Raw genomic sequence first — 26,138 nt, forward strand, 5'->3', positions numbered from 1 at the left:
CCCCACTGACTTCTGTGCCTAAGGCAGGACTTGAACTCACAATCTCCCTCTCTCTATTTATTTATTTATTTATTTATTAGCGTTTATATACCGCCCCCTCTCCCGAAAGGGACTCGGGGCGGTGTACAGTCCGTATCAAAATACAACAGATTAAAACATAGTAATAGCTACATAAATACATGTATGAGAGGAGGATAAAATATGCCAAACTGTACAGCTAAACAAATAAATCGATACAAAAGTTTAAAATCCCAATGTCTTATCAGGTTAAATTTAAAACACTATCCCTCTAAAAACCAGTAAGAATGTGTATGCCAGGAGGTAGACGTTATAAATTATGCCAGACCAGCCAGTCGGAACAGGTGTGTCTTCAGTTTCTGTCGGAAGGAGCGGAGGTCAGTAGTGGTTCTAATGTCGGGGGGGGGGGGGAGGTCATTCCAGAGGGTTGGGCCCATCACAGAGAAGGCCCTACTCCTCGGTGTCGCCCGTTGGCATTGCCTCGTGGACGGCACCAGGAGAAGGCCCTCCCTGTGAGAGCGAATTGGCCGCAGGGATGTATGTGGGAGGATGCGATCCCGCAGGTAACTAGGCCCTATGCCATGGAGCGCTTTAAAGATGGTGATCAGAACCTTGAAACGCACCCGAAAGACCACAGGCAGCCAGTGCAGCTCGCGCAGGAGAGGTGTTACGTGGGAGTACCTAGTACTCCCCATGACTACCCGCGCGGCTGCGTTCTGGACTAGCTGCAGTCTTCGGGCGCGTCCCAAGGGAAGCCCCATGTAGAGAGCGTTACAGTAGTCCAGGCGAGACGTCACCAGTGCATGAGTGACTGTGCGTAGGGCACCACGGTCCAGAAGGGGGCGCAATTGGCGCACCAGGCGAACCTGGTGGAACGCCCCCCTTGCCACGGCTGCCACATGATCATCCATTGACAGCCGGGCATCTAGGAGGACGCCCAAATTGCGCGCCCGTTCCACAGGGGGCAGTTGTTCGCCCCCTATGGCCAGTGATGGAATCAGCTGGCTGAACCGAGGTGCCGGTAGCCATAGCCACTCAGTCTTGGAGGGGTTGAGCTTGAGTCTGTTGTCCCCCATCCAGACCTCGACGGCTTCCAAACACCGGGACATCACTTCGACAGCCTCGTTGGGGTGGCTTGGGGTTGAGATGTACAACTGAGTATCATCAGCGTACAGATGGTACTCAACCCCAAAACCACGGATGATCTCACCCAGCGGCTTCACATATGCGTTGAACAAAAGGGGCGAGAGGACCGACCCCTGCGGCACCCCACAAGAGAGTGGCCTCAGGCTCGACCTCTGCCCCCCAGTCAACACATATTGCATCCGGCCGGAGAGGTAGGAGCCGAACCACCGTAAAACGGTGCCTCCGACTCCCATCCCCTCCAGCCGGCGCAGTAGGATACCATGGTCGATGGTATCAAAAGCCGCTGAGAGGTCTAATAGGACCAGGATAGAGGAGCAACCTCTATCTCTGGCCCTCCAGAGATCATCCACCAACACGACCAAGGCTGTCTTGGTGCTGTGCCCAGGTCGGAAGCCGGACTGGCGTGGGTCTAGATATACGGATTCGTCGAGGCGACGTGGAAATTGCTGCGCCACCACATTCTCAACAACCTTCGCTAAAAAGGGGAGGTTGGAGACTGGACAGTAATTAGCTAGCTCCGTTGGGTCAAGTGAAGGCCTCTTGAGCAGGGGCCTCACCATCGCCTCTTTCAAGGCAGTCGGTAAGGAACCCTCGCTCACCAGGCCCAGAAGCCAGCCTCGCGTCACCTCCCAGGATGCCAGTACCAACCAGGAGGGGCACGGGTCCATTGAACATGTGGTGGGTCGCAGCCGTCCACGCAACCCGTCTAAATCCTCGGGGGCAACAGAGTCAAACTCCTCCCAGAGTGGACTCACAAGACTCACTGATGGCAGCTCGTCTGGTCCACTGGGGGGGGCCCATCCGCTCCGGATCTGAGCGACTTTGTCCTGCAGATATTCCCCAAACTCCTCTGCTCTTCCCTGCAAGGGTGCCTCCCGCGTCTCCTGCGACAGGAGAGAGCGGGTCACCCTAAACAGGGCGGCAGGGCGGTTATCCGCAGACGCAATGAGAGCGGCACAATGTCTACGTTTGGCCGTTCTCAATGCCACAAGGTAGGTCCGTAAATAGGCTCTTACCTGTGTTCGGTCAGATTCGGAGCGTGAGGACCTCCACCTGCTCTCTAGACGTCTCCTATGGCGCTTCATCACCCTAAGCTCCTCGGTGTACCAGGGAGCCCGGGTGGGTCGCTGCCGTAGGAGAGGTCGCAGAGGCGCAACCCGGTCCAAGGCCCCCGCCGTCGCCCTATTCCAGGCGTCGACTAGGTCCTCCGACCGAGCGCGGGTCAGGGCTACAGGTAAAGGCCCAAGCTCCGTCTGGAACCTATCCGGTTCCATCAAGTGCTTGGGGCGGTACCAGCTTGAACAAACTGGCTCCGCCTCCTCGCGGTGGAGGGTAGCGCCAGGGAAGTCCAGCTGGAGACATGAGTGATCTGACCATGACAGGGCGTAATCTCTAAATCCCCTATTCCCAGATCACTCGTCCACTGCTCAGATACAAAGACAAGGTCCAGTGTGTGGCCGCCTTCGTGTGTGGGGCCCTGAATTAGTTGGGTCAGGCCCATGGCTGTCATGGAAGCCATGAACTCCCGAGCCACCTCGGACGTTGCTCCCGTTGACGGCAGGTTGAAATCCCCCATAACCAGAAGTTTGGGTATCTCACAACCGCCCTCCTTCCCCTTCCAGGCTGCTCCTGGCTGTCCCTTCCGCTGCCTCGCTCTGAAGCTTCCTCTCGCGCATGGCGGTACGTGAAGCCAGCCCCGTGGCCGATGTTCTCCTGTGGCCGAATTAGCCTGGCCCACCTCGCCCCACAGCGATGGGGGCTGAAGAGCAGGCGGGATGGGCACAGGGGATACCACAACGCTACACACAGCTTAGGAAGGGTTGGGCCAACAGACCCTTTAAGTAAGGCTCCTCTGCACTGACAGCGCCATTGCCATGGAAACGGCACTCACAATTCGAGGCGCGAGACAAGGAAGCGGCACCCAGAGGAAAGGCAAAACTCGGCCGGAGTCAGACAAGCCCACTCCTCGGCTTTGCTCCCCTCCACCCCCAACCAGGTGCTTCACTCGTGGCCGACTCTTGGTGATTCTAGCAGCCAGGTCCTTACACCTGGAATAACTTGATTGTCGCATTGAATGCACTCTTAATTGTCATACATTAAAATGAAATTTCATTGCCTACAGCTCTCAAAGGGCCACCACATCCAATATGAAGGTTGGACAAAATTGAATAAATGAATAAATAAATGCACACAAAATTATATATATAGACACATGTATTATATGACAGAAACAACACAGTCTAGTTTGGATGTATAAATGCGCATGGTAAGAGAAACGAATCTTGCGAGTTTGCCAGATGGATGGCCTAGGGAACAAAGCTGTTACAGAATCTGTTAGTCCTGCTAGAAATACTTTGAAACCTCCTCCCAGAGGGGAGCAACAGAAACAGACCATGAAGTGAGTGTGTGGGGTCTCTAACAATGCTTTGAGCTCTAAGCACAGAGCGCTTATAAGCAGCATCCTTCTTTTAACCTCCTTGGCTGTCCTCACCACTCTCTGTAGGGACTTTCTCTCTGCTGTCCTCACCACTCTCTATAGGGACTTTCTCTCTGCTGTCCTCACCACTCTCTGTAGGGACTTTCTCTCTGCTGTCCTCACCACTCTCTGTAGGGACTTTCTGAGGCACTGCTGCCACAAGAGGGATGCAGTTTGTTAAGACGCTCTCAATCGTGCCTCTGTAAAAAGTGGCCAGGACAGAAGGAGAAAGAGGTGCTCTCCTCATCCAACGCAGGAAATGCAGGCGCTGGTTTGCACGCTTCACTAAGGATGATGTGTGGAGAGACCAGATTGTTAGTTATGTGGACCCCCACATACTTAAAACCGTTGACAGCTTAGGAAGGGTCCTCAAGCCGCATCCTTGATCCTGAGTGGAGTATGACTATGCCGGCTCTTTCTTCTCTCCACATCTCTTACACTGCTTCTTTGAGTTTTTTCTGTCCTCTGGCTGGTTTCAGCTTTGATGGTGGGGACCTCACACACCTGGGAAGCACCTCTGGGTGAAAGGTTTGAGCCGGTCCTTCTGCTGATCTTAAGCTTCCTGTAGGCTGGATCTTCAATAACCCTCAAAGAGCCCAGGCTGCTGAATTTCCAGAGGTTCCGAGATCCTGCACCAAATTGGCCCTCTTTTGTGACGAAGGAAGGCAGCCTTTGCCTCACTAAGCACCTGTCCGTACCTTACTCCAATCGTGGCCTTTGAGCGGGGTCCTCCTTGGAGTTTCCATCCATTGTTTCTTGTCCTGCCCTCTGGTGCTTTGGAGAATTATTTGACCCCTTCCTCTTCTTTGTGGCGGCCCCTCAAATACTGAAAGACTGCTGTGATGTCTCCCTGGTCCTTCTCTTCACTAGACTAGCCATGCCCAATTCTAGCAACCGTTCTTCGTATGCTTTTGTCTCCTCTGATCCTCTTGGTTGCTCTTCTCTGCACTCTTTCCAGAGTCTCCTTATCTTTTTTACAGGGTGGGCACCAAACAAGATCAGCAGGATGATCCCCTCCCCAATTTCAGAGACAGATCAATGCATGCAGAGAAAAAGGCCTCCTTGTAGGCTGAGAAGCTGCCAGCCATCAGGGGGCCATCAGAGGTCCAGAATCCAGCTAATATATTGGGCAGGACAGACAGGCAGACGGGCCCCCTTCCCTTGCAGGAAAGCCGCCTGGGACTGGAAGCCCCTCAAAGAGTTCAACCTGCCTTTTTTCGGATGAGCAGAGAATGCCCCACAAAGGAAGACGATCCTTTAAAATGGGTTTCAAAGAGGACCCGAGAAATAATCGACTGTCTTCCCCACCTCTCTTCGTCAAGCATTTAAGGCAATTAGAGGCTGCACAAAACGAAGGGGAGAGGCAGCTTTGAAGAAGAGGGCCTGGAGGTGAGGAATGAGCCCAGCCTCTGCCGAACGTGAGTTCATTAACCACGATTTGGGGGACAAGCCATGGCAGGCTGGTTCATATTTGGGATCAACAGGGTTCACATTCATTGAAGCATGTGAGGACTGAATTGAACTGGTGTGTGTGTGTGTGTGTGTGTGTGTCTTTCAGTGCCATTCCATCTCTCTGCTCTGCTCCTCTTTGTTCCTAGAATCACAGAGTCCTAGGGCTGGAAGGGACCTTGGGGGTCTTCTAACACAGCCCCCTGCCCAAGGCAAGAAGATTCTCCTGGATCCCCTCTTCATTCCAGGCTTTCCCTGACTGCCCCCCCTGCCCTTCCTGGGCTCTGGGGCGTCCCTGTCCTGCTGAGAAGTCTTGCCTGGAGGTCCTGGTGGGGCTTCCAAGCTTCGCCTCCCAGCTGATGCTCCCACGTCCTCTGGCCAGAGACCAGGATTAAACAGTGAGATTTGAGCCCTGATGACGTTCCCTAGTTGGGTCATGAAACATCTGCAAGAAAGCCACCCAGCTCAGAGAGCACCCAGGACCCTCAGTGCAAGCCTGACCTTTCTTGGTTCTTGAGCAACCGAATTTCGTGAATCTGAAAGCTGAACCTGAGAAAACTGCACAAGACAGACGCATCCATGTTCTCTCCCTGCCTCTGTCTCACACGCTACACGCATGAATCTGAGCAATAAAATACAACTCGCCAATTAATCCGTTCCCCCAAAGCCTCTACCAGGCGGACTCCCTGCTGACCGGCCTGACCAAATGCAGCCCTTTCTTTCCCTTCCAAGCACCCCTCCTTCTGAGCGAGCCCCCCACTGGGCCAATGGCCAAACACTCCATTGTTAACGCCATCCAGGTGGGGGGGGGAGGGAGGTTCTTAGCCACCCAATAATTTCTGATTTGCTCTCTAAATTCAGACATCATAGGGGAGGGTCTTCCGTCTTCCCAAAACGTTGGCTTTCCATTGTTTTGTGGAGGGAGGGAGGGAGGGAGGAGGGGCTGCCTATTTAAACCTGAGCAGGAGAGAAGGCTGATGCCTTCCTAAAGATCCTTTTGTAAGGAAGACTAAAAACATTGATGGAAGGAAATAACAGCCGGTTAGTTTAATGTGCCCTTTGCAATCATCTACATTCAATTCTTCCCTTCCCTTCTTTTCCCTCATTTTTAGCATTAGCAATAACAGTTGAACTGTATACCACTCCACGGTAATTTTATAAGCCACTCTGAGCAGTTCACAGAACCAGCCTCTTGCCCCCAAGAAGCTGGATCCTCATTTTACCAACGGAAGGCTGAGTCAACCTTGAGCCAGTCAGGATCGAACTCCTGGCAGTGGGCAGAGTCAGCCTGCAGTGCTGCACTTTAGCCACTGTGCCACGAGGGCTCTCTCTATTTTCGATTTGGCTTTTGGGGACTTCTAATTCTCATCTCAAGCTGCCCTGCAAGCAAGTGGGTGTGGGTGTGGGTTTCAGAGCTCCCTCTTGTGCTTCGTGGCTGGCACAAAGTGGATTGACTCCTATATTTCTGAGTTATGGGGAGGGAATCCAAAGCCCCCTCCTCCACTGTTGTTTTTTTGAGCTGGGCTGGGAATCCTGCACTAACACCCCCCCCCCCCCCACTGGACAGCCAGGGGAAGGAAGCACAGGGCTGGGGAACTGCCAACCAGGCTGGAAGGAGGAGTCAAGTGAGGGCCTAGCTTGGAGTCCTGGAGAAGTTGCAACGTCATCAGCTTCGTCTCCCCCAACAGACATGAAGCCATATGGGGCGGGTCCCAGGAGGAGGCCAGCAGCCTGGGGAGATTCTTCCAACACAGGTGGCATCAGATGGTAAGAACCAGAAACCCTCCCTGAGTTCAAAGCCCTGGAGAATTTATGATTGCTATCTATACACAAGAATCTGATTTCCCCCCCCCCCCCTAAATTTCTTTTTTTTACTTTGATTTCACATCATACTTTTCACCATTTATTCCTCTCACTTGCAAAGCTCAGCCTCCTGTATGCCCCACTCATTTACAGATGGCCCCATCAGTACAGACATTGTCCATCACTGCCCAGTGGCTTGGATGAACCGAGCCTTCACATCTGGATTTAGCCTTTCTCTCGGGCATCTCCCAATTGGGCCACTTTAAGCCTTGTGAAGGCCAGCTGCCAGAATTGCTGGCTGAGGACTTCTAGCAGTTGAAGCCCACAAGTCTTAAGGTGGACACATGTCTGGAGACCCCTCTTTGATTTACTGAGGCAGAGGAAATGCAGGAGGTGTGGGTGTGTGTAGAGCAGGGATGTCCAAACTTGGGAACTTTTAAGACTTGTGGACTTCAACTCCCAGAATTCCCCAGACAGAATTCTGGGGTTCACATGGCTGCCTGGGGAATTCTGGGAATTGAAGTCCACAAGTCTTAAAGTTCCCAAGTTTGGACACCCCTGCTGCAGAGGGTCTGGTCAAAAAAGGCAGGGTGGAGGCTTTGCCTCTTGAAAACGGAAAAAGGGGGTTGCATTAATGGCAGAAGATTGATTTGGGGATTGTGTCCGTTGCCTTCTTGCCTTTTTCTGACCATGCCCTGTGGATGCCACCAGCCACCCGCAGTGTTCCCTGCTAGCAACTGCCCGGTCTGTCCCACGTGAAGTGGGGGAACCACCGGCAGGAGTCAAAGCATGCAAATGCGAGTTGATGAACAGGCACCACTTTGGTGGGGAGGAAACCAGGCTCTGCCACGTCAGGCTGGCAACTGAGCCTGGAATTGTCCTTGGGCTCCACGGCCTTGAAATGGAGACCAGGGCCACCCCCCACCCCCCAGATAGTCAGCAGCGACTAGCAGAGTATAAATCTTCCCTCCTTCCACTCAAAGACCCCCTCAAGCATCCAAGCAACCATGTGCAACGCACGGCCTCTAAAAACCAATGAAGCAAAAAGGCGAGTTTGGAAAACGGCACCCAGCAACACAATGGCTTTCTCCATCTACACGGATGCCAAGGAACCGTGTCGCCCTCCAGATCTTCCGTATGGCACAGAAAAGGCCCCAATGTGACATCGCCTTCAATGACAACCGACTGAAATGGATGCTGAAGGGCCCCCTCTTGTCCCGCTGCGTCCCCCAATCTCCCCTCGGGAAAGTAGGGAGCCCCCCCTTGGTTGCCTTTCCTCTCCCGCAGAACCTTGTGAGAAGGGGCTTCCTTGAAATCAGGGCCCCCCTGAGAACATCCAGATGCTGCCCACCACCGTCTCTCCACCCTGACCGGGGGCTCTCTGGGGGGCCTCATCCGAGGTCCAAAGTTCTGGCTTTGCCTGGACCACTTTCTGCCTTTTTAAGGGTGTTTCGGGCTCCCAGGTTGGGATTAGAAGCCCCCTCCCAAAGCTTCTTATCAAGGAGGCATTAAAGCCATGCTCATTCTCTCCCTCTCCCTCCCTCCCTCCCTCCCTCCCTCTCACACACATCCCCCACACACTCTCAATACTCTGCCAGGGTACCAGTCATTGGGGGCAGCCCCCCCCATCCCTCACAGGCGTCTCGGAGGCAGCCGAGGCTGAGCTCACCTGTGTGAAGTGAAGTTGTCGTAGGAGCCAACAGTGTAATGTCGGAAGAGCCTTTTGGTCCGGTCCTCCCTCGTCTCTGTGGGGAAAGAGCAGCCTTTTTCAGGAACGCAGCCAGAGGGGGGGAGGCCCACCTGCCGCCCCGCGCCCAGCCCAGGGGCCCCACGGAGCTCCGAGCCAGCTCCCTTCCCTTGGATGCAGAGGCAGAGGCACCCGGGGCATCCTTCCTCATCCACGGTGTCTCCTAGATGGGGCCAGGGGACATGGGAACAAGTGTGGGGGACCCCCCATGCCCCTGTTCCCCTGGGCACGCAGTAAGGCCAGCCAATCTCCATGGCATCTCTGCCCAGGGGACAGACCAGGGGTAAAATCCAGCAGGTTCTGACAGGTTCTGGAGAACCGGTAGCAGAAACTTTGAGAAGTTTGGAGAACTGGCCAATGCGACCTCTGGTTGGCCCCAGAGTGGGGGGGGGAGGGAATGGGGATTTTGCAGTATCCTCCCCCTGCCACGCCCACCAAGCCACGCCCACAGAAGCGGTAGTAACAAAATTTGAATTTCACCACTGGGACGGACTGGGATGATACTCCTGGAACCAGCTAAGCCACCAAGCAGCCCTCGCTCACCTGTGGCCCTCGGGGTCAAGAGCTGGGGGGATGCTCGGACTGTGGGAGGCTGCTCAGGAGCCAATGACACCGGAGGGGGAGGTGCTGGTGTGCATGGGACCAAGCAGAAGGTTCTGGTTCCAGGCGGAGAAACTGGGCACAGGTGCTGCTTCTCCAGGCTGAATTTGGGCGAGGCTGCGCTGGGGCTTCCCAGAGGCCTGGAGCTGGATCCAGAGGGATCCCTCCACCCCCCACCCCAAGCAGGGCTCTCTGCAAGCTTCCTTTGGCCCCACTGCTTTGATGTCCCATTTCACAGCCACCCTGCCTCCAACAGAGACCCAGGAGCAGGCGGGGTGGGCTTCCAATCCTCTTCCGCCTGCCAGGCCTGGGCTCTCCAGCCTGTCTTGGTGATTCTTCCAGAGAAGGGAGCTTCCCACCCAGGTCAACGTCTTCCGGGCAGGAAGGCTTTGCAAGGAAATATGGGGAGGGGCTGGGGGCAATGCCTCTCTTTCCACTGAGCTGCCCCAGGCAGGTGAACACAGCAGGTGGCTTCTCTTTGACTCTTCTTAATTGGGCTGACAGTCCCCCCTCCTCAAAGTAGCAACAGGAGCTCACATCCCAACTTCTTCCTGCCAGCAGCTGGGAACTGTGGGTCACACCCCAAGACGCCTGCAGAGTCGTTGGATACATTTGGGTGATGGATAGATAGGAGATGGATAGAAGATAGAGTGATAGAAGATAGATATAAGATAGAGGGATTAGATAGAGAGAGATGAACGCATAGAGGATAGATAGATAGATAGATAGATAGATAGATAGATAGATAGATAGATAGATAGATAGATAGATAGATAGATATTGGTGATGATAGACGAAGGGATGGATGGGTGTCCATGGGGACCCTGTCCTGAGGGCCAGATGTGGCTGCTGCAATTCCTCCCCAGATCCAACCCTTCACCAGAAGCAACCAGCCAAGCATGGAGCTGCAGTGCCTCCTCATGGCCAGCAGAGGGGGTGCTTTCCCCATGCCAAAGCAGCAGCTGAGCCCAGGCGAACACCGTGCTGGGCCAGAGCAGCAGAGGCAGCCGGGCAGGTGTGGGGCTGCAGGGCTCCGAGAGGCAACCACCCCATCCTGCTTGGAAGCACTGAGTCAGCCCACGGGGACCAGTTCCTCCTTCTTCTCCAGGCCCCTCCGCAGTCTTTGCACAGCAAACTCCCTCACCCCAGGCAGCTGGCGGGTGATCCGAGAGGATGGAGGGAGACCTTGGCAAGGAGCCTTCTGGCTGTGAGATGATCCCCCCCTTTGCCAGGCACGCCGATAAAAATGGAGCAGCTGCGCGGAGATCCTGCCCCCCTTTTGGACACGCTTATGGATCCCTCAGCCCCATCCTTGGACTCTGGGCCTCCTTAGTCCCTCCTGCGAGGAAGCCCCCAGGTCCTGAAACGCCACAGGCTTTCCATCAATTGAGGGGGGGGGATTCAGTCCCACAAGGATTCTGAGAAGGTGAAGGGTCTCCTGCAGGGGGTTGGACTCGAAGCCCTCCAAGGTCCCTTCCCACTCTGCTATTCTAAGGAAGGCTTCGGGATCATGACACCAGCAAGCCCAGGGCAACCCTGGTGTAGCTGCCCAGCACTAGCAACGGCCCTCAGACTTCTCTCCTGCTCCACAGGGCTCTCCAGCCCCCTCCAAGAGGTTTACAGAGTCAGCCTCTTGGCCCCCAACAATCCGGGTCCTCATTTGATCCAGTCAGAAGGACGGAAGGCTGAGCCAACCTGGAGCTGGTCAGGATCGAACTCCTGGCAGTGGGCAGAGTCAGCCTGAAATGCTGCATGCTAACCACTGTGCCTGAATAATGAGTCCTGGGCCGCCATCTGCCAGGCTGCTGCAGATCGGCTAGCTGGCTGCCTGCTTAAACCGCTGGCAGGACGGATGCTTGAGGTCAAAGAGCCCGCAGGAGACCCGTCCATGAGGAGGAGGCCGTCTCCTTGGTCCTCTCTGGGCAGGAGCCCAAGGTTGGGGTGGGGGGCGCTTCGGTTTCCCAACACAGACGTCGCCTGGTGTTATGGCAGCCGTGGCTGGCAGGGATGACGAAATACCAGCTGGGTTAACAAATCTGATAGCAGGCGGAGAAAGGCCCCCGTCCCCCTCACTGTGGAGTCCTTGATGCTCTCCCAGCTCGGCTGGCGGCTGGCAGATGTTTCATGATCCAAGGAGGGAGGGAGGGAGGGAGGGAGGGAGGGAGGGAGGGAGGCGCTTGCTCCCGTCTTGCCTTGGCAGACAATGAAGCCTCTGCAAGCGAGCAGCCGAGCTGGGCAAGAGCGCCATGGGCTCCGCTGCCCAACCCCGAGCGACAGGGCTGCGCATCTATTGTGCTCGCCTTACGAAACGCTCAACCCACACGAATCCGCCTGCAGCGCCCGGATCTCTCAGCTGAAAGGAAGGATGGCACTCACACACGCGGCGAGGAATCAAAGGAGGAACACGAACAGGCTGCCTCGCAGGGAATCCGGCCCCACGCCCCCTTTGCCTCCCACAACGGACGAGGTGCTTAACACACACACACACCGTGTGGCTGGGGGGGGGGGGCTCAGCCAGCTGTCAGCAGAGCAGGGGAAGGAGAGAAGTTTGGGAGAGGCAGGTCCAACAGAGCAACCGATGGGGAAGACCCTGCCTGCTTGGCACACTCAGCACCTCTGGCAGCAAACGTCTGCAGAGCCAGGCCAGAGCAGCCTGGGCTGGCACCTTGTCTGAGGGAAGCTCCGTGGGTCCTGCCCCCATTGCTGGGGCTTCGAGGAAGGAGGAGAAACAGAAGTCGGAAGCATCACAAGGGCGGCTCCTACTTACCCACCTGCCAGGTTCCAGAATGGAGAACACCAGAACGGAGAGCCCCCGTTTCCCTCCTGCCAAAGCCTGGCAGAAGCTGGTAGAACTTGGCTGTTCTGCAGCCCCTCTGATCTGGGGCAGGCATGTCCAACCCACGGCCCACACCCAGTGCTGGACAGGTAGTAAGGCACAAGACTGCAAACAGAAAACATCACAATAACAGAGTTGGAAGGGACCTTGGAGGTCTTCTAGTCCAACCCCGTTGCAGCAGGAGACCTCACACCATTTCAGACAAACGGTTGTCCAAGCTCTCCTTAAAGACCTCCAGTGATGGGACACCTATGACACCTCTGGAAGGAAGCCATTCCACTGGTTGATTGGAGTCCAAAGGATGGACTCCCAGGGCCTAGTGGTTAAGGCACCAGGCTAAAACCAGGAGACAGAGAGTTGTAGTCCTGCCTTAGGCATCAAAGCCAGCTGAGTGACTTTGGGCCAATCGCGCTCGCTCAGCCCAGTCCACCTCACCAGCTTGTGGTGGGGAGGGAAATAGGAGGAGGAAGGAGTATTAGATGCGTTCGCTGCTTTTGGTTCATAAGAAACACTAAACGCAGGAGGCCCATGAATAAATTAAGAGTAGCTTTGGTGCTGCTACTGAAGGGAGCAGGGTGACCACCTGCTATGAGCCACAAGTGCCAATGATTCAACCTCAAAACTGTCCTGGATGTGAACAGTGCATAAATAAACATTTCTTTCATTTGAGTTGATCCAATTATGCGCCTTCAAGTCATTGTTGACCCTTTGTGACCTCCTGCCAGGCTTTCTCCCAAAGCCCTCACCATCTCTCTGGCAGAGTCCATCCACCCTGAGGCTGCTCTTCCCTTCTTCTCTTTCCTTCCACCCTTCCCAATGTCTGACCTTCGGCCAGGGAGAAGAAGGTGTTTGGATGCAGGGCGCCTTTAGTGAGAACTCTGGGTGGATTCAATGATCCATTCCTTGGTATTCTTGGCTGTCCACGGCCTACTCAGGAGTCTTCTCCAACAACCCCCTTCAGAAGCATCAACGCTCTTCCTCTCCTGCTGCTCCAGAAGCCCAATCTTACTTCCGTTGAGGGTCACAGGGAATACTGTGGCTGGCACAAGGTCTGGGCACCTGACAGCCCCTGAAGATCTTTCCGCAAGGCCTCCTGGTCTCCTCTGCTGCTTCTTTCCCGACTGCTTCTCCCTTGATCGGTGATGGCTGCCCACCACTCAGATGTCTTCATTGCCTCTTGTCAGTAGGTTGGTCTTCCGAGCACATTTAATTGGAATTAATTTTATGAAATACGATTACTGCCCACATCTGTAATAATTACCCTTCTGTCATCCTGAGGAATACAATTTGCCGGGAACTTTGACGGACACTCCCTTGACAAGTCTTGGGGTGCTGCTGAGAGAGACTCCCGCCTTCTAGTCAAGAAAGTCTTCAGGCCAAGCAGGGTGCCCAGGAGGCCTCTGATGATGGAACCCCCCAGGGCTCTCTCTCCCGGACCATCCAAGCTGAACAACCTGGCCAAGCCATGGTCTTTACAGCCCAGAAGGTCTCCAGCCGTGTTCACCCTGTCCTGATTCCCAATCAATCAATCAATCAGAATAGAGGAGGAGCCAATGTCGCGACGAGATGACGTGCGATCTCAATGCTCTGAGATCGACGTTGATACTTTTGCCACTGGGTGGTCCAAACGGACCTAAACCGTCCTGCAGAGACGGTGAACAGGAAGAATACATCTTGCTGATCTCAGGGACATCGCAAAGTCCCTGATCGATCTAAGAGAAGTTCTTCAAGCCAGCGACAAAAAATCCAGCCATTATAAACGTTTTAACAGCAGCTAAAATCATATTTGCAAAAAAAATATGGAAAAATGAAACAATACCAAAACAGGAGGAAGTTATTCGAAAGATAATGGAGTGTGCTGAAATGAGTAAATTGACATTTGAAATCAGAGAACAAGAAGGTGAGCAATTTTATAAGACATGGGATTTGTTTTATCAGTGGTTGGACAAAAAAAATCTGGAAATGAAAAATGTTTTATTTATGTTTTAATTGAAGGAGATGTGATAATACAATTACGTTGTTAAACAGATTAATAACGATACAATAACGATACAAGACTGACATACATATGAATTGAATAATTTAGAATACTTTGTTTTAAAATGAAGGATAAGGATAATAATGAATTTGTGTACATTTAATAGATGATTGGTGGTATTATGCATAACTCTAGGTAGTGATGTATATTATAAAGATATCTTGTTGTTGATAAATAGTTTAATAAGGAAGTAATGAAAGATTGGTATATCTATGAAGTAAGCATTTAGAATACTTTGTTTAAAAATGAAGGAATAATATTTTTGTTTGAATGTATGATGTACAAGGACAACAATGAACATAAGCATACTTGATGGATGATTAGCAGGATTATGCACAATTGAAAGTAGTGATGTATAAACATAAATAGTTGGTAAAAAATTTTATACTGTAAAAATAATCAGAATGAGATAAATGATTACATAAAGGTATATTGTTATTAAATAGACAATCAAGAATGCAAGGGAATTAGGTTCGTTGAAAGGAAAGAAATATTAACTGTATTTGAATATATGATGTACAATGAAAGTGAGGTACCTAGTAATATTAGATGGAAAATTTGTGACTGTATACGTAATTGAAAATATGGATGCACAAAAGCTTGTAACCAAACGACATACTGTATGTAACGGATGAGAATTTTTTATGTTGTTCTTTTATGTTTAAAATTTTTTTAAAATGTTTTTTTAAAAATAATAATAATAAAAAAATCAAGCCATTAGGCTGATGAAGTCGGGGTGGCTCCAAAACGGAAGGATACGGAAAGAGAAAGTGTTTCCAGCTGGTGAGGAATTTTTACCGTTTTAAAAGACACTGCCTATCTAATTTAATAAAGGGGGAGTTAAAGTACAAGAGGAGGTAGGATGCTATAGTTAGTTAGCCTATGTTAGTGTATGATTGTTAAATGTCTATACCCTGTATTTTGCTCTGGTAGGTTGGGGGGAGGGAGGGAAGGGGAAATATTTGTAAAAATTATTAAATTCTTTAATAAAAAAAATAAAAAAGAGACTGCCTATAAAAAACTTAAAACTAATTTAAATTGGAGAACAGAAGAAATAAGCGATGGAATTAAATTTGGAATGATTTTGGACAGTGGGTTATCTTATTTTTTAAATGCTATCTTTATGGATGGAATTTATGCAAGCCTTTTAAAACGAATGGATTAAGTTTTCTTCTTCTATTTTTTTCTTTTATTATTCTTTGTAACCTATGGACTAAAATTCTCCTCTTTCATTACTGTGGGTGTTCTTCTAACTCATTCAAGAATCAGATTTTTTTTAAAACTTGAAATACAAAAAAGATACCCCCCCCCAAAAAAAAACCCACCAAAGAAGGTTGCAACAATTACACTGCTATATGCTGAGGCTGGTGGTTTGTGTTTTGGAAACGAAACACTCTTACTTTTCTCACTGATTATCCTGGCTTGGCACTCCAAGGTCTTACTGCTTGTTTACAGAGAGTGATAAGAAGAAAAGCATACATGTCCCTTTGAAGTATATCTTTAACCAGAGAAAGGTGAAAATAAAACGTTATTGTGAATCTATGCTTAATCTTGTTAAAACCTGCTAGAGCAGCAGTGTTTGTTAGCTGGAGATAATGGCACAATTTCAACAGCAGAAAGAAATTTTAAGTCTGCAAAAGATACTCTCAGAAATACAGAAATTATCAAACACATATGAGAGGGTAGAGAAGAAGTTGGAAGACTTAGAGTACCTAACAGTAAAATATGATGAAGAAGTTGGAGATGTTTGTCAAATGGAAAAAGTGGTGATTAAAATTCTAAAAATCGAAGAGGAAAATAAATATAAAGAAATTAACATTGCTGATATTTATGGTGATTGTCTCTGAAAATGGAAAGAGTGGAATACTGAAAGAGGAATTAAAGGGAGGGGAAATCTACCCCAAATGGCAAGATACAGAAGAAGAGAAAACAAAATAATTTCTGGATTTAAAGAGATAACATTTATTAGCAATATCATTGATAACACTACCGACAATCAAAGATAAGCTGATTAAGGAAATAGAAGAAGGGCATCAAAATTACATGAGAGATTTTATAAGCAAGGAGTTGCTAAGAGGAGTCCATACAAAGTTGATTAAGGAGATGATTAGAGGACTGACACCACAAATGGCAGAAGATATGAGACTGTTTTGCTACTGGAAAGATACAGGTTGATAGATGGAAGATGGAAGTTAAACTTAGTGAAATTTAGTGACAATAGATATAGTTACATAAAAAATTGATAATGATAATAATGTATACAATGTGTAGTATTATGATAAGTAATAATTGGATATGAATATTGAATGGTACCCATGAAAGGAAGATTAGAAATCCTTTTGGATTATATATAAAAGTTAATAAAAAAGAACTAAGTTAGATACAGTTAAGTCTTGATTATTAGGGGGAAAATGTTATGATGCAGGATATTGTCAAATAAAGGAGGGATAATGATAACAACATATATACAGGTATGGGTACAACATAAGGAAAAGTGGATGTAAATTGTAAACAGTGAATTGGAAAGGAGGATTAGAAAACGTTGTTATTAAATATTATGGATGTTTAGCTAGAATAGGATATAAGGATTCAGTGTTGTTGGAGGATTTTAGAAGTAGTAAATGAAATGCCATGAAATGAAGGACGTGGTTATGTATTAAATCTTGGTATATTTTATGATGAAGGACGTTTAAACAATTATAGTCAAATGAAAATGGAGGTATGATGATGGTAACATGTATAAATATCTGAGTTAAAATACTTGAGTTGATATGAATTATGTTTGTTGACTGTGGAAGAGATGCACGGAAGCCTTTTTGTAGCCAACTGATACACTTTCTACAGTAGGTAAAGAAGGATGTGTTGTGTTTGCTTTGAAAATAAAAAATAAAAAATTTTAAAAAAACAATCAATCAGAATAGAGCTGGAAGGCACCTCTGGATCAGGCCAAGCCTTGACTAGCTCCTTGCTGCTCCGCCTTTTGCCTCAACTGCAAATGTCTTGGTGAGCTCCGGCTCAGCGCATCACCGCACGCAACTCCACTGGAGAAAGTCCGGCCAGCCCCCAACCCAGTAGGGTCTCCGAGCTCCCTCGGGCGCCTTCCCTTCCCAGCCAAGGGAGCCCGAGGCCAACGGCAGCTGTCCTGGCCAAGCCGCACTGGGGCTCCAAAGGCCCAGAGCTGTTTACAGTCGGTTTACGGCAGGGCCTTTTAGGCTGGATTTATGGCCATTGTTACTGTTGCATATTGTGCTGTATTCTGCACAGTTTTTAATTACCCTTCTAATGTTTGTAATTGATTTGTGGACTGCCCATGGAACGGCAGTTAAGGACCATTTAGAAGAACAGCCAGCCAGCCAGCCAGCCAGCCAGAGGTGGCCCAGGAATTAAGTCAGGGGGAAGGAAGTCTGAAAGGAGGCCGAGTTGGGGGGGGGGGCTGGGGCTTTGCCAGGCAAACTGGACATCCCGCCCCCCAGGACAGAGGCGCATGGCTCTTAAGCTCCAACAGTTCAGAAACAACAGGAGGGGGCCTCAGCTGCCTCCTCACACACACACCCACACACCCACATCCCTTCCCCAGCACACAAACCCTCGTGGGAGTCCCCAAAGGATCCACCCCACCACCCTGGGGCAGAGTTTTTTAATGATCTCTTATGAAGACCACAGCTCAGAGTGCTCCACCACAGGTTCTTGGAGCCAGGAGAAGCCCCTCTGACCAGCAGTTCCTTTGAGGGGACCTTCCATCCCCACATGCTGGAACAAGAGAAGAAGACAAGTCTACCCAAGCGGGAGAGGATCCCTGTTGCTCAGCCCTTCCACCAGATCCTGCTGGTGGAAGAAGCTGGAAGCTGAAACACCAACTTATCTGGAAGTTGTCGAACCCAAAGGATGTAGGGGTGGGGGGCAAGGGACGGAATTGGCCTTTGGGGTTCAACAAACCTTCACCCCTTGCTACCCCTCCCTTCCCAGGTGCTTCTCTCCAAGCTCCTTGTCTGAAAACCCTCTGGTAGATCTCACTTAAGCCCAGAGAAGAGGAGGTCATTATTCTGCAATGGGACCAGGATTGATGGCCTGTCCACAGCCGGGAGGCCCATCCTTCTCCTGGCTTCTAAATATAGCCACTGTGGGATGGCACTTAATGGAGATGTCAAGCAGGAAGCAGGCATCGGGGCTGATGGATGTCAGAAGGGAAGAGGAGGAGGACAGAAGAAGGCAGAGGAGACCCTCTGGAGAGAAAGGGACGGGCGAGGGGGGCTGAGCAAAAGGGAGGAAGGTCCGGCCCCAGCAAAGAAACCAGGAATCAGACCAGCTCAAGGCCAAGATAAACTCCAACTATAGGCTTAACGAATGGGGATAGTCAACAGGAGGGAAAAGGGGGCCACCTGGAAGCATCCATTAACATCCAACTTCCTATCTTCTTTCCCAGGAAGGCTGCTCCCCCCCCTCCCCCAGGTGGCTTATCCTGATTAAACGCCTCGTTTTTCAAGAACCGCAAATGGTGCAGCAGCCGGCAAAGAGATGCACTTTCTCGGCCATCTGACATCGTAAACCCCAAAGGACCGATTCCTCTGGGGCTCAGCATTCACACGTTCACCAAGGCCACCTCCCCCATTTCTTTTCTTCCACCTGCCTCCATCCTACTGTTCCCCAAAACCCCCAGGCCGGTCAGGTCAGCTAACGACCCCCAACCTATACAGAGCAGCTAACGGCAGAATCACGAAACGGCCTTCCAGGATCAGCCTCAAGGCCTGCAAAGCTCCCCAGGGCTCGGTCTGCAGGCAGAGGAGAGGGAGCTGCCCTGGAGGGTGCAGGAGGAGGTCTGCTCTCCAGCCCCAAGGAGGAAGGCCCGGGAAAGGGGGTCTCCTACAGAGACCACTCCCTGCTTCCGTTCAAAGCAGCCGGGAGGTCCAAACCCACCGAGGATTCGGAGCTCCATCCCAACATCTTACAATGTCTCTAAAAAGAGTCAACAACTTCTGCAGATCTTTGAAGAGGGGCCCTGCACCCATCTTTCCATCCATCCCATCCGTCCATCCCATCTGTCCATCCGTCCCTCCATCCATCCCACCCATTCATCCCGTCCATTTATCCCATCCCTCCCTCCCTCCCTCCATCCCATCCGTTCATCCATCCATCCCATCCATTCATCCCTCCATCCCTCCAACCATCCTCTCCTTCTCTGTCTCATACACACCTATCAACCAACCAATCTGTCCATCCATCCATATGTCCATCCAACTATATTTAGGAACTGCCCACCACCCCATAGACTGACCAATGAATAGCCCAACGGCTGGATTTGGTGGCAACCAACATTTCCAGGGGCAGCTCAGAGACTGTAATCCTCCAGTTGTGCCCAGTCCTGGCACCGATCCCACAAGCTCAAAATTGGTGGGCCAAAATTGCTGTTTGCTACAGATGACCATCTGGGGGGCATGAGGAGCATAAGGAGAAGCTGAACCTCCCCCAAATCTTCCTCTTCAGAGAGCAAGTGCCTCTTCCTCCGGACCCCCTCCCCTTTTTTTTTCAGGCTTGGCTGCAATGTGGCTGATGTACCATTTTCATTAATAGAAGCAAAACAAAAACGAACTCAAACCAAGATGCCACAGCTTAAAAGGGAGGGAGGAAGCAACCAGGATTTGTCATTTGCTACGCCAGCCAAAACAACGTTCTTGTTCATCGATGCTATAAAAAATCAGCACCTGTTCATTGCTAACCAAACACAGATAAAGATCAGTTGGGAGGACAACCCCCCCCCCTCAATGGGGCAGGAAGGCAGGAGGCAAGTCCCATGGCAATAGCTTTTCTCCCACCAAAGATGTGCCTGCCTCCACAGGGGCCTTCACAGAACGACAGAATAAGGGAAGGGATTTAAGGGTCCTCCTCGTCCAACCCTCTGCTCAAGCAGGAGACCCTCCCTCATTTCAGACAATTGTCTGGTCTCTTCCTGAGAGCCTCCAGTGATGGGGCATCCATCCTTTTGGCTGGCAAATTGTTCCATTGATGGATGGATTGATTAATAAACAGAGTAACAGAATTGCAAGGGATATCTTCCATTCCAGCCCCTTGCTTGAGGCAGGAGACCCTCTAATCTTTTACCTCCCCCCCATACTGACTTTTTTACCAACTACAGCACCTTAGCCCCTATTGGAATTTTGTCGATAATAACGTATTCGAGGTTAGACTTGCTCCGCCTGCGGGAGGCCCCTCTCTCGCAGGCTTGGCCCTTGGCTCTTTCAAGGGCCCGCCTCAAGGACGGGTTCGTGGACCCCGAGAGGTGCAGGAACCGGAAGCTAAGGGGATTTTTAGTAAAATGTTTTTTATCTTTTTTAGGGGGTCCCAGGGTGGGGGGGAGGGTTAATCAGACCGGGAGGAGAGCCAGAGCCGGACAGACAGGTGAGTCTAGGAAGGACGGGGATGCAGTGGAGGGGGGGAATATAAAGGTCACTAAAGCAGAGGGTTGTCCTATTACAACGGTCGCAGGGAGGAGGGGATGCGAGGACAGGATAAGATCCCAAGGTCGGTTGGGAGACCGCGGCTGTTGGTTACGCCCGGTCGCTTGTACCAACCCCTGCAGTCTAGGTGGACAGGTCCTACAGAGCCAGGGCCTGCGGCTGATGCTTTGCAACGCAAGGTCTGTCACCAACAAGGCCCCCCTCATTAATGAGTTGATCTCAGAGGGGGAGCTAGACCTTGCAGGGATAACGGAGACCTGGCTGGGCCACGAGGGTGGTTTACCCCTCGTGGAAATGTGCCCACCGGGTTTCCGTGCATTCCATCAGCCTCGGGCCCTGGGTAAGGGTGGTGGGGTGGCGGTGGTTATGCGGGAATGTTTAGAGCCGAGGGAGTTCACTGTCCCTCAGATACCCGGGTGTGAGTCCCTTGGTGTGAACTGGGGCCCAGGGAGGCAGTGGGGCTTGCTGATTGTATACTTGGCTCCTCGCTATGCAGCAGCAGCCCTGCCCGAGCTCCTCGAGCTAATCTCAGCGATGGCAGTTGAGACTCCTAGACTTTTGGTCATGGGGGACTTCAACTTGCCGTCAACGAGAGCGGCTTCCGAGGTGGCTTGGGAGTTCATGGCTTCCATGACCAATTAGTGCAGGGCCCCACTCACGAAGGGGGCCACACACTGGACCTCATTTTTGTATCTGAACAGTGGACGAGTGATCTGGGAATAGGGGATTTAGTCATCACGCCCCTGTCATGGTCAGACCACTCATCCCTCCGGCTGGACTTCCCTGGCGCTATCCCCCACTGCGAGGAGGCGGAACCAGACTCTATAAACTGGTACCGCCCCAGGCACCTGATGGAATCTGATAGATTCCAGACGGAGCTTGGGCCAATACCTGTAGCCTTGTCCCGCTCCCGCTCCGAGGACCTAGTGACTGCCTGGAATAGGGCGACGACTGGGGCCTTGGACCGGGTTGCGCCTTTGCGACCTCTCCTGCGGCATCGACCCACCCGGGCTCCTTGGTTTACTGAGGAGCTTAGGGTGATGAAGCGCCACAGGAGACGTCTAGAGAGCAGGTGGAGGTCCTCACGCTCCGAATCTGACCGAACACAGGTAAGAGTCTATTTGCGGACTTACCTTGTGGCAATAAGAGCGGCCAAACGTAGACATTGTGCTGCTCTGATTGCATCCGCGGATAACCGCCCTGCCGCCCTGTTTAGGGTGACCCGTTCCCTTTTATCGCAGGGGGCGCGGGAGACACCCTTGCAGGGTAGAGCAGAGGAGTTTGGGGAATATCTGCAGGACAAAATCAATCAGATCCGGAGCGGGTGGGCCTCCGTCAGTGGACCAGACGAGCCGCCAATAGCGAGTCTTGAGAGACCATTCTGGGAGGAGTTTGACTCTGTTGCCCCCGAGGATTTGGACAGGTTGCGTGGACGGCTGCGACCTACCACATGTTTAACGGACCCGTGCCCCTCCTGGCTGGTACTGGCAGCCTGGGAGGTGACACGAGGCTGGCTCCTGGGCCTGGTGAACGCCTCATTGGGTGAGGGATACTTACCAACCGCCTTGAAAGAGGCGGTGGTGAGACCCTTGCTCAAGAGACCTTCGCTCGACCCAATGGAGCTAGCTAATTATCGTCCAGTCTCCAACCTCCCCTTCTTGGCGAAGGTTGTTGAGAATGTGGTGGCGCAGCAATTTCCACGACACCTAGACGAATCCGACTATCTAGACCCACGCCAGTCCGGCTTCCGACCCGGGCACAGCACTGAGACAGCCTTGGTCGCGTTGGTTGATGATCTCTGGAGGGCCAGAGATAGGGGTTGTTCCTCTATCCTGGTCCTATTAGACCTCTCGGCGGCTTTTGATACCATCGACCATGGTATCCTATTGCGCCGGTTGGAGGGGATGGGAGTCGGAGGCACCGTTTTGCGGTGGTTCGGCTCCTACCTCTCCGACCGGAAGCAATGTGTGTTGACAGGGGGGCAGAGGTCGTCCCTGAGGCCACTCACTTGTGGGGTGCCACAGGGGTCGGTCCTCTCGCCTCTCCTGTTCAACGCATATGTGAAGCCGCTGGGTGAGATCATCCGTGGTTTTGGGGTTGAGTACCATCTTTACGCTGATGATACTCAGCTGTATATTTCAACCCCAAACCACCCCAACGAGGCTGTCGAAGTGATGTCCCGGTGTTTGGAAGCCGTTGGGGTCTGGATGGGGGACAACAGACTCAAACTCAACCCCTCCAAGACGGAGTGGCTGTGGGTACCGGCACCTCGGTTCAGCCAGCTGACTCCATCGCTGGCCATAGGGGGCGAACAGCTGTCCCCCGTGGAGCGGGCGCGCAATTTGGGCGTCCTCCTCGATGCCCGGCTGTCAATGGAGGACCATGTGGCAGCCGTGGCAAGGGGGGCGTTCCACCAGGTTCGCCTGGTGCGCCAATTGCGCCCCCTACTGGACCGGAGTGCCCTGCGCACGGTCACTCATGCGCTGGTGACGTCTCGCCTGGACTACTGCAATGCCCTCTACATGGGGCTTCCCTTGGGACGCATCCGGAGACTGCAGCTAGTTCAGAACGCAGCCGCGCGGGTTATTATGGGAAGTACTCGTTACTCCCACGTAACACCTCTCCTGCGCGAGCTGCACTGGCTACCTGTGGCCTTTCGGGTGCGTTTCAAGGTATTGATTACCATCTTTAAAGCGCTCCATGGCATAGGACCTAGTTATCTGCAGGATCGCATCCTACCACATACGTCCCTGCGACCTATCCGCTCACACAGGGAGGGGCTCCTCCTGGTGCCGTCTGCTAGGCAATGCCAGCGGGCGACACCTAGGAGTAGATCCTTCTCTGTGATGGGCCCAACCCTCTGGAATGACCTCCCCCCAGACATTCGAACTACCACCGACCTCCGTTCCTTCCGGCAAAAGTTAAAGACTCACCTATTTCAATCAGCTGGCCTGGCACTTTCTTAGTTTTACCTCCCGGGGATTTATTCATTTTAATTGGGTTTGGGGTTTTAATAGTGATGTTTTTAGGATTAGAATATATTTATTTCTTAGTACAGCCTATCTCCCCCTCCAAATGTATCTTAAATGTATTTTATTATTATGACTGGTTTTATTTGTATTGACTGTACACCGCCCCGAGTCCCTTTTTGGGGGAGGGGCGGTCTAAAAATCTAAGAAATAAATAAAATAAAATAAATAATCTCAATCTCTTCTTGAACACCTCCAGGGATGGAGCCCCCACAACCTCTGGTGGCAAGCTGTTCCACTGATTAATTGTTCTCACTGTCAGGAAGGTTCTCCTTAGTCCTCTCTTACTCAAGGAGCTTCCCTCCTTCATTAATTTCCATCCAATGCTTCTTGTCCTCGGTGCTTTGGAGAACAGGTGGCGCCTCCTGCAGTCCTTGGGAACCTGCTTCTCCTTCCCATCCGAAGAACCTGCTCTGGCCATGGATTCCCGCAGGGATGAAAACAAGTGGAGGATTTCTTGTGGGTGCTCCATCCCTGGAGGCTATTAAAGAGAGACTTGGCAGCCATTTGCCTAGAGTGTCCCGCTTGAGAGTTGGACTAGAAGGCCTCCAAGATCCCTTCCAACTCTGTTATTCTACGCTCTTATAACAACAATGGAAGGAGGATGTGTTGAGATTGTGTGGCTTTGTAGCTGCAGGACAGAGTTTGGCAAAGCTATCTGCATGCAGGGCCAGCTCAAGTTTAAATCACCAATTGCCCCCCCACCCCCACCCCAGCCCTGCAGAGGCTCATGGCATTCAGCCTCTCCAGCCCCCAAGACTCCTCCTGGGGGAAGCCCAGATGATTCTGCAGGTCAATCCAGGGAAAGGCTGAGCTCCCGGATTGGGGGTGGGGGAGCCGGAGAGGCGGGGAGGGAAAAGCTCCTTGGGCTGGAAGGGGGAGGACCTCGCTTGCTGTCTCTCCCAGATACGGGCAACAGCAAGGGGGGGGAGGAGTTCTGGAGATGACTTTCTGGGCAGGGGTCTCAGCCTCTGCTGGGCTAGGTCTCTGCTCCGATCTCTATGGGCTGAGCAAAGCAGCCCCTTCCCCAAGGTTGCACCCCACGGAAATTAGGGGCTGCTTATTGAATTTCTTTCTTTGCCTGGAAGGAAAATGGCTCCGGTGTCCAGAATGACCTTGTATTGCAAAAGTAAAATTTTTGGATAGAATTTAATTCTATTCTAATAGAAAACGCCCTTGACCCATCGTGTGGGTTGATAGCACATCCTAAATTTCAGCTTTCTTACAGTTGGAATTCATCAGGGCAACCTCAGAAGCAGTCCAGAGCCCTGGTGCTAATTTAACCCAGCCGTAATTGTAGTTTCCCAATCTGTATTGTGCTTGAGTAGAGAGTCCTTTAGGTAAGACGTTGAAAAATGACATTTAGGCTTTCTTTTGAATGAGCCCCATGATCCACACCTTAACCAAACAACATGCTGTATGCAATGGATGAAAATTTTTTAATGTTCTTTTTTATGTTTAAAAATTAAAAAAAAGGGGGGGGGGGAGAAGCAATGGGTGGAAACTAATCAAGGAGAGAAGCAACTCAGAACGAAGGAGAAACTTCCTGACAGTGAGAACAACCAACCAGTGGAAGAGTTTTTTGCCGTCAGACGTTGTGGGGATCCATCGCTGGAGGCTTTTAAGAAGAGACTGGGCAGCCATCTGTCTGAAAGGGTATAGATTCTCCTGCTTAAGCAGGAGGTTGCACTAGAAGACCTCCAAGGTCCCTTCCATGTTTATGTTCTATTAGGAGAATTAAGGAGAACTTCCTGACAGTGAGAACAATTAACCAGCGGAACAGGTTCCCACTAGAAATTCTGGGTGCTCCAACAATGGAGGTTTTCAAGAAGAGATTGGGCAGCCATTTACCTGGTCTCCTGCTTGATCTGAAGGCTGGACTAGAAGACCTCCAAGGTCCCTTCCAAGTCTGTTATTCTCCTAACACCCCCAAGGCAACTTTGCTTTCTGCCTGCTACCTCCGTCTGCAGGGCACGGCCAGAAGGCCACGGGGGCCCATGGCTGGGATCAAAGCTCTCTGTCTTTTTTATGGTGGGGCGCATAACACAACTGAGACCTCCCTCATTATGGCAGCCGCCATCCTGACTGCTTGAACATTTCCTGGAGGTTTATGCAGGACCCTCTCTCGCCCACCAGATTCACACAGAATTGAATCCGTGACATCTGTTTTAAGGTTCTCACAATTTTTAAAATTTTCTCTCTCCTCCAATCTCCCCTTTTGGGGTGAACATGCAAGCTTGCGCGTCCTTTGGCCTTAAGTTAATTGGTCCAAACCATCAAGCTGGAATTTGAGGGGTGGCCTCCCCTCCTACACTTGGACTTCCGTAGAAGGAAGGGGGCTTCCCACCTGCTCCATCTAAAATCCCAGAGTCTGGTGAGAAGAGGACCCGTAAGTCCTCTCTGAAATGTGTCCCTTTACTCTGTGAAGGACAGCTGGACGGAGGGAATGCCTGGTCTGCAAGAGTCCCAGTGGCTCCTTGTTCCATAAGCCACGGAGGTTCTGGGCAGAGGGAGGTTGGCTCCATCAAAAGCTCCCACGCAAGG

General features: G+C 51.5%; 2 protein-coding genes across 7 annotated transcripts in view; one reads left to right on the forward strand and one right to left on the reverse strand.

Moving 5' to 3' along the window:
- The window catches only part of LOC309394511 (nucleoside diphosphate kinase 6-like), a 435,625-nt gene that overhangs the window by 132,578 nt on the left and 276,909 nt on the right, over positions 1-26,138 (forward strand). The gene's annotated exons all lie outside the window — the stretch shown is intronic.
- The window catches only part of SHANK3 (SH3 and multiple ankyrin repeat domains 3), a 241,380-nt gene that overhangs the window by 64,274 nt on the left and 150,968 nt on the right, over positions 1-26,138 (reverse strand). For all 6 annotated transcript variants that reach the window (XM_081957745.1, XM_081957744.1, XM_081957742.1 and 3 more), the window contains exon 14: positions 8,562-8,637. In XM_081957745.1, the coding sequence (XP_081813871.1) occupies positions 8,562-8,637 (76 nt within the window). The remainder of the gene's footprint in view (positions 1-8,561; positions 8,638-26,138) is intronic.

This window comes from Natrix helvetica (assembly GCF_964273705.1).
Source record: "Natrix helvetica genome assembly, chromosome: 6".
NCBI lineage: Eukaryota > Metazoa > Chordata > Lepidosauria > Squamata > Natricidae > Natrix > Natrix helvetica.